Raw genomic sequence first — 11,448 nt, forward strand, 5'->3', positions numbered from 1 at the left:
TAGTAATGTTATTGCAATATCATTTTAAAAAATGAATGAAAATGCTATCAGTCAAATTCATTGTCAGCTTTGCTTATTGTGTGTGTTGTTTCTTAACTGGCAAATTAATAGCACTCACAAAAAGAGTGTCTGGAGGTGGAGAGAGTCTGTAACCATAACTGCACGAAAGTGGACAAAAATTACATTTAATGCATAGTGAAAAGGCGACCAGATTAAAGACTTCCAGAGGCATTGGATTGTTTATATCATTTTTTCATGTGTGTTATTACTCTATCAGTATTTCATTTTTTAAACATAGTTATTGCCAATAACAATATATTGCAACAACACTAATTCACACAATGCCAAGTTCATCATAAAACCAAGCTCATACACTCATATGAACAGAGTTACTGATTACTATCAAAAGTATCAATACTGGCCCCTCTTAAAACTATTCTTTTCAGTTCAGTTTATTAACAAAACAGTAAAATACAAGTACAATCTTCAGACATAATGTATAGATGTGAAATGGGACACCCTGATGAGCTATCTGAAGTTCAGGAATAAGGGCATACACTACACTAAGCAGGTATTAAAGATGTATTTTTAAAACACTAACATTTTCTGTAAAAAAAAGTACACATATTATACAGTAAGATCCTAAGTCTAACTACTAAATGGTCCTAAAATAAATAAAGACATATGGCAAGGGGAAATAATAGTACTATTTAAATGGCTTTCAGAGTATCTGGCTTATAAGTCCCCAGCCGGAGTAATCAAGCTTTAACAGTTTCTTGTATCAGCCTCTCTTTGTTTCCCCAGATAATGTTTCCGTGCTGATAATGACAGACGGAATTTAGTACTGAAAAGATGTAACTTTGATTGAAATTTGAAGACACCCACTTTAATTGACCAGCTCATATTAGCTTTGTCTCAAAAGAGACTGAATGCTGGAAAGGAGGAATTATCACAAGGACTGTTAACGTCTATATAATGCATGTATAGGCATTAAAGTGTTGATTTAAGCTGAACAATATGAACACATCCTTTAAAGAAGAAATAACCACAACCTTTAACACCTACAACAACCTCCTGGATTTAAGAATGATAATGACGAAGAAAACAAACACCAGTCATGAAAGAGCTGCATTTATTTGACAGTGACACGGCAGAACAGAGACAAATCATGAATCTTGTAATGAGGTACAGTACATCTTGTTATGAGGTACATCAGTGTTGTTTGTTTTTGTATTTTCTGAGGGTACACACATTTTCCGTTACAGATTAAAATTCAAATGTAGCTGGTGAAACAGTACTGATAATTTGACTTAGACATCAAAACCATGTAAACTCAGGTTATTGTGAGAAATAACACTGCTGTGAGCTGTAAACTCTTAGTCACAGCCACGGGGGTGCTGTGTGCATGTAAACATACTGCAGCCTTTCCATGCTTACAAACATAAACACCCTACCTACAGTGCCAGAGTAAAATATATAAAAGAGCAACATGTTAAAAAAAAAAGAAACACACAAAAGACATGAACACAATCAATATTTCAATTACATTCAACACACACACACACACACACTTCAGTCACACACATCTGGTTTGTGTTTTTAACTTTGAGCTTGAACAGCTGTTAAATAAATGTAACACTGCATCGTATCAACATCCACAACTGCCATAAACTGCCTTAAAAGTACAACTACTTACAGAAACAGTAATTTCCTTTTACTCACTATATTGTCAATAGTGACATGGTGATGCCATTATTTCCCGAAAACACTAAACAATTTAACAGTCTAAAGAAAATTTGCCATACATTAGTAAAAGGTAAAAACAAACTGAAAACTCAAAAGCACCCTTCCAGGATTACACTTACACGTGTAAAAAAAACCAACAACAACATACAAATAAAGAAAAGAGTCTTTGTTTAGGTAAACAAAATCTGCAGCGTGTCTGCAGATAGCATCTGTTTCCGTTTGAAGTGTATAAAAAAATCTTCATGGAGCCAATTGTTTGAAAATGAAAAGACTTTACCAGCAATCTTCATGTCATCCGAGCCTGTGGGGGAGACGAGAAAGACAAGTTACATATGCTGCGTTTCATAACAATGGAAGAAAATCAAAGAATTAATTTAGAAAAACATTCAGTTTTGTCCACCTTGGCTATAATTCCTCCTTGTCCACCTGCTCAACTTTCTCCTCCACTTTGTTGGCCGCTGCTGCGTCTGCGGCGGTGTCCTCTATATGAGCCAACATATCAGCCGTGAGGGCTTCCTCCAGCCGCCTCCTCACATTCTGCACCAGGTCCTCCTGCTTCCTGAGAGACACGAGGACAAAAAAACATAAAAAGTCAGCAACAGTGAAAACAAACCTTTGATGGCAAAGACTTGATGATAATGATTAGGATTCCACAAATAGTGGAACATGTATTACGATGCAATATGTTCAGTCATTGTTGACTGATTATTTGTGCTTTTCTAAATCATTATTACATTAAATTTATGTTTCCCAAACTCACTTTACAGTAGAGGCAGAGACAAAAAATACCAAACCAGCTTGGTAGCAATCCAAGCTGACTCCAGCATATTTTAAGCTCGGTGTCTTCTCACACAGAAGACACACATACAGTCATGGAAAAACTTATTAGACCACCCTTTTTCTTCAATTTCTTGTTCATTTTAATGCCTGGTACAACTAAAGGTACATTTAATTTATAGTTTGATTCAAGAGCTGATATATAGCCATTTTCAATTGTTTTATTGATAATAACCAAAATCATTATCAAGAAAACCATAGAAAATGGCTATATATCAGCTCTTAAATTAAACTCTTATGTGCTATATTTGTCCAAACAAATGTACCTTTAGTTGTACCAGGAGTTAAAATGAACAATACATTGAACAAGGGTGGTCTAACAATTTTTGTCTATGACTGTAAACTCTATATGCACCAAAAAATACATCTTCAGTAACATAAACACGATTTCCCACAATGAAATGCATGTTTAGAGTTACACTGATTCACATTCATCATCTTGAAAGGCCACCTTAAAAAAGAGCCAGCAGTGATGGATTCTGCTTATTGTCATTTTCCGATGTATTAATTATACCGATCAAACGTACTGGGGGTACTACAGCTGTGTTGTACGTGACAACATCTCACCTGATGTCATCATCAGTCACTACGAACGCTTTGCAGAGAGGCTGTGTCGTGTTGAGCCAGACTCCGGGGTTTTTCTCCACAGCGGCAGTGAGCTGTCCGGTGACAGGAGCGGGGCTGGTGTGCAGAGCACTGGCGATGGCAGAAAGCAGTGTTTTATCTGAACACGCAGGCCCAACACCTGGGCAGAGGATAAGAGGGAAGCATAAGTCAAGCTTCTAAAAAAAAAAAAATTAAAAGCCAGATTTAAAAGACAATTTTTGCTATTCTCACCCTGTAAGCCTTTGGGAAGATCCATAGTTTTCACCAGTTCCTCTGCGATATCAAATGCATTCAACCCGCTCAACTTCCTCTCCCAGAACAGCTGAAGATTGAAGCAAAGAAAAAAACAAAAGAGATTTTATTTGTTAAGCATTGAACACATGCATTGTTACATAATCTAAGAGGATATTGAACTAGGTTGAATCAACCCTTCAGTACTCTCAACATAACAGCAAAGAGTCATAACAGAACACAGGGACACTGGGTTTATACTGGTCAACAACACAAAACATTACAAGTACATACAGGAACATTAATTTCCTTTTACTCATGCCGTTTGATAGTTTTAATGTTGAGGTTATTGTTTACTGAAAAAAATGTAGACATTCCAAAGACAGCTGAACTGTTTTTCTGCCCTCTGACTTACTTGTTTCGGCTGGTCCACGGCCTTCTGCGGGTCCGTCTTCACCTTGTTGTTGGGATGGTTTGTTACCTTGGTCACTGGTTGTTTGAAGATGGATGCGGTCTGTCGAACTGGTAGTGTTGTGTTTAAATCTGGCTTGGCCTTTAAGAGAGACAACAACATGACTGATTGGCGAAATAAATTTGATAACCAGCTTGACCACTTTTCTATTGTAATAAAATATGACTTCAGAATATAACATTTGAGAGACGTTACAAAAAAACAGGGCTATATGACTGCATTGTTGTTAGCGTTGTCAGTACCAAACATGGGGTACTTCTTACATCCCTTATTTGATTCTATCGCGTGTGAAGAGACAATGTAAATATTACAATGAACCGGGACAGTTATTGTGATGCAAGAACAGATAAAAAGGCTGTAATGATGTCAGCTTTACAAAGCACTGAATATCCCTCATAAAAGAGTCATCAGTCAATCATAAAACAATGTCAGTGGGAGAAGTTTACCAGCAAGAGAGGCAACAAAACACTCTACAGTAACTCTAAATTAGTTACAGGGTTTCATTACTAATGTTTAGAATCAATTTAGTCCAAAATCACTCATCATTTGCTACCTAGTGCACTTTATTTAGTGTCAAAATTCTACAATTACAAAATACTAAGGATCTTTAGGGCTGATACCAGTAATTAATAATCAAGGAAAATAACCGCCACAACTGTAACCAGAGCTATTTATCAGTTGCAGCTTAATGGCAGAACACAAAAGAGAGCCACTGTTAAAACAGTCTCATGACATACAAACTAGTGTTTGCCAGAAGGGATATGGGAAACTCCAAAATAAAGTGGAAGAAGGTTTTATGGTCTAAGAGCATTGCATTAATATAAGTATACAGATATTTGAAGTAATGGTGTCATGAGCTTCTGTTACTTGTTGCAGTAGCCGGTTTGGCCGTATGTGCATGTTAGTATATGTGAGTCGCCAATGCAGTAAAAACTGAAGCCAAGGGGTGTCCATATGTGACAAGTTAGGAATAAAAACAAGAGGCATGTTTAGCCAGCCCCTGCTCATTCCGTGAACCATAGATATGCTTTGAATGCTGTCTACAGCAAACACTGTCACTCTGAAATGTGTGGCAAGTCCCCATGTAGCCTGAGTTTGAGCAGGTTTGCAAGGAAGAAAAACTGCAGTGTCAAGATTGCGAAGCAGACACAAAACTATTCTCATAAACTCTAGGCTGTAATTACTGCCAAATGTGCCTGCACTGATCACCCTGGTTCACTTTAACATTAAACACACTTGCTAGAGTTGGTAACTGTTAAGTCTAAGTCTAATTAAAGCCACTTTGATTTAATGATGGAAAACAATCACATGAAAATGGTTGGTTAATATGTTTTATGGGCACTGTATATACTAATGTAATACCGTCCAGAGATCAGTGAAAGAGCACCAATGATCATTCTGTTTAATGGGATATTACTGCACAGTCGGCACAGTCATTTATGCCTCATAAATACCTAAACCAAACACCGTCTCACCCTGATTTGATGGTTGGTGTCATAATGATGCTTGTGCTTGCTGCGCTGCACTTTGGTCAGGAGTGACCATCCAGCCCGGGAGTGGCTGGCATTCACATCTGTGTGAAGGTTGTTGCCCAGGCTGCGGACTATCTGGGGCTTGTTGAGAATACGCTTAACAGGTACACTGGAGAGAAAAACAGAAGACTCATCAGCACATGATTTACCTCTTCAACACCTGAGACATGAAACACACAATATGTTATTATTGGCTGCTAAGAAGGCCCCTCACTCAAAACAATAGCAGCATGGGAATTGTTGGCTTCACCACGGCTGCCAGCACGGCAGTGAGCTTGTCTCGATTAGGATTCTGTTTTTTTAAGAGGTTTTTGACAGGAGCAGAATTATTCTCTCTGAAAACAGATGCACACTGTGATTAAAACAAGTGAAAACACTGACTAAAGCAGGTTCACAATAAATAACTGTATTTCTCCAAGACTGTTCAACGGATACAGGATGTCCTGGATGGGCTGCAAGCCAAGCTGCCTCCAGCGTTTGCTCAGCTGATTTCTGTGATAACTTAAGATCCAGAAGTCTGATGACTAAAATCTGTCATCCAGTTAAAATACATAATTAAAACAACCACTGGCTAAACAAGTGTATTGGAAATATTTGGCTTAAAATTGGACAAAAAGCTGACAGACAACCACAGTGCTGACATATGCAAAAATGGGACATAACACCACTGACAGGTGATCAAATAAAACAGATTATTTCCTTGATTTAAATTAATACTTCTCTTGGTTTGAATGTTAGACAGATCACACAACTCTACACAATATATAAGACAAAGGTTCAGTCGTTTTTAGACATTTCAGCATGAAAAGTTGCATATTATATCTTTAAAGCAGTTACAGCTGTGGACACCCATTCATTGCTTCTCAGTTATTTAAATGAATGGATCTCTTCACAGGCTGAAGTCGGGCATAGTTTGAAGTCACAAAACAGCTTGTAACTTAAAAAAATTAAAGGTGTAGGCTCTCCCGCCTAACAGGTGTAATTACTAGGAGTCGGGAAGTGCCAGTCAAGCAAGTGCACACGCCCACAGGTGGTGTAATCAGCCACAATAAGTGAAAACACCTGTGTGGATCATCTCTGGGAATGTAGGTGGAGCTTTGAGGCAGGTTAGTTAACTGCTACAGATTTGTAATTTTACACAATAGACTGGATGTCTTTACAAGCGTACTACTCTGTTGAGAGTGAAGTTGTGGTCAACTCCACACGAAGCAGCAAATCCTTCATCTACAAGTTTTAATAAGAGGTTTGTATGATGTATAGTGTGTAGCAGTGCCGGGGCCCATCGCGCCGCAAGTCAAGCGTGTGTAAACAATGAAACTTAGCTAGCTAATCAAGCTAGCGGCGTCGGTAACGTCAACGTAACAGCATATCAATTAACTCACTATTGTTCAAAGTTGCAAGCTTACAAACTTACTAAACTCGTAACTATCTCATGTCTGTATTTAGCTAACGCAACAAAAACGTGAATAACACAGAACTAGTCATTTGCTAAGTGTTGTTCTCAACGACAAAACGCATGTATGCATGCGTGCACTTCCTGCAGAGAAACTTATTTTTTAACAACTCCTTCGACTCCACATTTAAAAGTCTCACCCTTTTCTTTCCATGGTCCTGGCTGTCTTGATTCGCCTGCATGTGATTCTGGCTTACAAAAGATAACAAGCCTGCTAGCTGCCTGTTCTTGCAGTCATAATTTTTTTCCGAGTGTGTTTGTTATCGATCCCCGCTGTCTGTCTGTCTCCAGTCGGGACCCTCACCACTCCAGATCACTCCGCCAGCCCCGGAACACAATGAGTGGAAGACATCCGCTACGCTCATGGAAAGTAGTCCGATAGTGAGGCGCCGGGTCTCACCATACATACAATGGTGAAGGGAATATTCACGTTTTTACTTAAGTAAAACTACTTATATTACACTGTTGAAATACTCCATAACAATTAAAATAAATTAAATTAAATAAATCTTAAAATATTTAGAAAATGTTACTTACTTGCTTTACTATATCATTAGATTTCTAACAGTAATGTATTAATGTTAAAGCAGGATTTTACTGTTTTATTTGGTTAAGGTGGGACTGATTTTGAACTGTTAACTAAAGATTGTTTTCATTATGGATTTATCTGCTGATTATTTTCTTCATTAATTGATTTGATTAAAAAATTAATAAATCTGAAATTAGTATTAAAAAAAATGCTGTCACAATTACCCAGAGCTAGTGTTTGTTTTATCCAATCAACACTGTGGATAATACATATAAATTATTGTTGAGTAGTTTAATTGATCAAAATTTATTTTAGAACATATTTGTGTACTTTCATATTTGTGTGCAACATATTTATTTGTAAAGCTGTAAAAAAAAAAAAAAAAAAACGTATTACTTATACTTAAGTACAGTCGGCTACTTGAATAAATGAACAGTCCATTACTGCGCACATAATCTGTTCACTGCACATACTGCAAGTGTATTTTCTCAAAACATTTGAGGACAATTTTAAGATACTTCAGAACTCTTACTCCACTACATTTGAGAATATATATACATATATTTTAAACCCAAATAGCTATTTTTGGTTATTTACTATGCACAATGAATAGTTGCATGAATATGTTCTGTAGAATAAGCTAAGACAATTATGCATTTCTAGAAGTACAGCAGACTAAAATGAAATGCTTGGTTTGTCAAACACTTAAAACACCATCTAAGGGTAGTTTTGCATTTTACTCGTGGTATTTGGCACATTTGGCTGCTCATATCATTTTAAGTGGGATATTTGTGGTAACTCCAACCTTAAATTACACTTGAAAAGTTTAAGACTTAAACACAGATACACAAGCAAAAAAATAGTCCCAACATATAAATTCACCATGGGAACAGTCATCCCTCCATAATTAATTGACTGCTCTTTTAACACTTGGACTGCCTGTTCTCATGCTTTTATGGGTTCAGATTCATTATTGTTGTCTGTTACCCAGCCTATATTTTATTATGATCAGCTGTAGTCTTTAGGGTTATACCAACAAATCAGAGGCTCATATCACAATGTTTTTGTGATCTTCGTAACTTGATATTGGATCATTTAATCAATGCAAGTGAAATAATTATACACAACCACAATATAGGATACATCTCACATACTTTACTTCTTGTCTTTAAAACATTTACAGTTTGACATGAAGGGCAGATGACAGATTTTTCCAGTGAATCAGGTCCGACACACAGGAGGAGACTGATTATTAAAATAAATACCTGACCCCAAACTAAGATGGAAAATAAAATAAATGTCCATTCATCATCAGTGTGTTCATATTCCTTTCATCAATGTTGTCACTGGTGGAGGAACGTTGAAATGACAAACCCCAGTGCATTTCAGAGGATGTTGATCATGAACAGTTTGATGTTGACTGAGCTGCAGGATGAAGATGACTGCCTCCAGAGGCCTGGCACACAAGGTACGGGCTGCAGCAGTTCTTGTTCTTGTTATTAGTCTTTGTGTAAAAAATCAGCACAGACCTGACCAGGGGAAAACAAAATTATTAGTTTAAACAGTAGAAATATGACTTTGGTGTGGCAGACAAATCAACGCTGGAAGAACTATGTTAAGATGACTTTTTTTGCTATTCTTAAATACACTTATTTTATTTTGAAAAGCACTATTAAAAACTTACTCAACATCCAACACTTCACAATTTAATTTTTCTTTTTTTTTTGATTTGTGGGTTAAAACCGATCAATTTGAAATGTTAAAGCTGAATAACTAAGGTGCAGAGTGTTGAAAGGTTTCTGAGGTTCCCTGTCTTATTAGAAGCTGCTACCTGTGGTCTTAAAGTAGGCCACTGTCCTGGATTCTGGTCTCCTGACACCTCTAAACTCTCTGGACTAATGTCATTGAATCTTACGCCATTTATCATGAAAGCAGAACAGGACAGAGCATACACAAGGTTACAACTTTCTTTGACTCTCAGCTTGTCAACTAGCAAAACATGCAGTTATGTCTACAGTCTTAGAGACATTTCAGAAATAACACTGGCCTTGTTCTTTAAAATACATTGAGTAGGTCAGCCAGTGTTTTTAGACAACAGAGTAGTAACAGCAGGTTGGAGGCACAAGATGATATTAGCTACACAGACAACACTTTTCCTGGAGTTAGGTCTGTCCCCGTTTCCATCATTTAGGCAGTCTGTGTGAGAAAATGCTGCTTATTGGTGTCATACTGTGAGGTTTCTCTTGCAGTGGTGCCACCACAGTAAACAGGGGAAAATATCCTCTGCTAAAGATTCATGTAATATGTGAAAAGACATGGAATTTCTGTGCATACACTGTAGGTGGAGTGGTGTGTGTGCCTTTTTGAATCATGTTCAACCCTGGGAATTTGCCACAGGTGGAAAAGGATGCACATATTAGTTAATTAATGTTTAAGAGCAAAGGGTCTAAAATACACTTCAACAATTAAAAACGAACATGTTCTGTACACACATTTAAACTAATTAGCAAACACCTCGAAATGTGTTTGCTTAATAATCTGATTTTAGGGTCTGGATTAATAGAAATACATATCCAGAGAGCATTAATAAATCAAAACAACATTTTTTGATCACTGTACAACAAAAAAGTGCCAAGTTCTTGTTTCTGCATTTAAAAGATATAGTAAGTGCAGAAATAATGTGGCAGATAAAAATTATCTCTAAACTGTCCTTATTCATCACATGCTGGTTACTGCATCCATCTATTTGCCATTCCTTGACACTAACCTGAGTGCCACTACTCGTCCTTCTTGAATTTGCCACTGATGTAGGGGACATAATCCAAAACCAGTCGCCAGTCTGTGAAGTGGACCAGTGCTACGCCTCCGACTGTGCCCCATACAGCCAGAGTTGGGACCCTGTGGAGTAGAGAACATTGTCAAGATTTTCTAATTAATTGGAAGAATCTATACCCTTAATAAAAATGATTTGAAAAATAAATTTTGTAAGTTGGTGAAAGCAAATACTTTCTTTTTTTTTTTGCTTTTCAATGTAATGTTTTCCCCCGAAGCATATGAGATTCATTTTGACAAGGCAGTAAGATGTTTTTCAATAGAATTTTGGAAATTCACTCAGACACCGAAGGACAAAAACATCTCAATTGAAAACCATTACAACCACTTAAAAAAAAATAATCTCAGAGCCATTCAATTATATCAGGCTTTTATTCTAGAGCCTTGCTTTAAATTATATTTTTTTATTATTTTCCACCGGACTGAATGATTTTCTCATGTTTCGTCTATGGGAAATATAATTCTGGTTTAGACCAAAGTTATTGCTGCTGTACTATGGTGTACTGCAGTGTACCAAAAATCGGTGTTGTTGTTAAACACTGACATATTACACACTGAAAAAATATCAGCTGTTAGATTATTTTTTTATTTTATGGCAGTTTTTCATTTTTAAAGACAAATGTTTTGGAGTAATACATGAGAGATAAACAACTTTGTATCATAGCTGTTAGCTTGTTAGCCTTAGTACAGATTTAAAGACATTTGACCTAGTACATTACTCTTGTCGACCAAATGATAAATGGACTAATTATTTTCTAAGAAAGGATTTTTTTTATTTTACTTTATGATGGTCCTTTTAGGCATCTTCAGCCTGAGTTTAGCTGACAAGTAGCTAAACCAGCATGTCCCCAGATGATGACCTCGGCTAAGCTAACAGCTAATGTTGCTAAGGACATTTCGAGATTCTGTTTACGGAAAGTCTGACAACTTTCCGCCTTTTATCACTAGTACGACATAAAATAACTTCTTACCATGTTTTAGCAATGGTCACATACTTCTGACCGATCAATTTACCCAACATTTTGGCTGATAGGTGTCCTCCTTACTCAGGTCGTGCGGCTTTAAAATCGTAGAAGAACTTCCGATTTTGGTTTGCTGACTACTCTTAGTGCGCATGTGCGTGATGTACTTCCGATTACTCGAAATATAAAAGCCCATTACAACAAAAAATACATTTTATTATAAAATCCGAAGATACAGTAAAAATGTT

At 36.9% G+C, this 11,448-nt stretch overlaps 2 protein-coding genes across 2 annotated transcripts; both read right to left on the reverse strand.

Annotated features, from left to right (window-relative positions):
* Nucleotides 1–1,115: 1,115 nt before the first annotated feature.
* On the reverse strand, nucleotides 1,116–7,293 carry mbd3a (methyl-CpG binding domain protein 3a). The gene is made up of 7 exons (XM_059345374.1): nucleotides 7,018–7,293; nucleotides 5,368–5,533; nucleotides 3,836–3,973; nucleotides 3,421–3,511; nucleotides 3,151–3,328; nucleotides 2,147–2,305; nucleotides 1,116–2,047 (listed from the first exon to the last, which is right to left on the reverse strand). Exons 1-6 carry the CDS (start codon nucleotides 7,029–7,031, stop codon nucleotides 2,152–2,154), a joined length of 741 nt encoding a protein of 246 aa, XP_059201357.1. The 5' UTR covers nucleotides 7,032–7,293; the 3' UTR covers nucleotides 1,116–2,047; nucleotides 2,147–2,151.
* A 1,248-nt stretch (nucleotides 7,294–8,541) lies between these two features.
* Nucleotides 8,542–11,265, reverse strand: LOC131979733 (cytochrome b-c1 complex subunit 10). Its single transcript, XM_059343728.1, has 3 exons — nucleotides 11,210–11,265; nucleotides 10,174–10,304; nucleotides 8,542–8,935 (listed from the first exon to the last, which is right to left on the reverse strand). Exons 1-2 carry the CDS (start codon nucleotides 11,257–11,259, stop codon nucleotides 10,184–10,186), a joined length of 171 nt encoding a protein of 56 aa, XP_059199711.1. The 5' UTR covers nucleotides 11,260–11,265; the 3' UTR covers nucleotides 8,542–8,935; nucleotides 10,174–10,183.
* Between the last annotated feature and the right edge of the window lie 183 nt (nucleotides 11,266–11,448).

The sequence above is a fragment of the Centropristis striata genome, chromosome 11 (genome assembly GCF_030273125.1).
Source record: "Centropristis striata isolate RG_2023a ecotype Rhode Island chromosome 11, C.striata_1.0, whole genome shotgun sequence".
Lineage (NCBI taxonomy): Eukaryota > Metazoa > Chordata > Actinopteri > Perciformes > Serranidae > Centropristis > Centropristis striata.

Excerpts from the sequence above, each read along its gene's own strand:
- mbd3a (XM_059345374.1), bottom strand. Across the intron at positions 3,512-3,835 it reads CCGTGGACCAGCCGAAACAA|CTGTTCTGGGAGAGGAAGTT; the intron begins GTAAGTCAGAGG and ends TTCAATCTTCAG. Across the intron at positions 2,306-3,150 it reads GTGACTGATGATGACATCAG|GAAGCAGGAGGACCTGGTGC; the intron begins GTGAGATGTTGT and ends CGTGTCTCTCAG.
- LOC131979733 (XM_059343728.1), bottom strand. The coding sequence starts at position 11,259 with ATGTTGGGTAAATTGATCGGTCAGAAGTATGTGACCATTGCTAAAACA. Across the intron at positions 10,305-11,209 it reads GTGACCATTGCTAAAACATG|GGTCCCAACTCTGGCTGTAT; the intron begins GTAAGAAGTTAT and ends TCTACTCCACAG.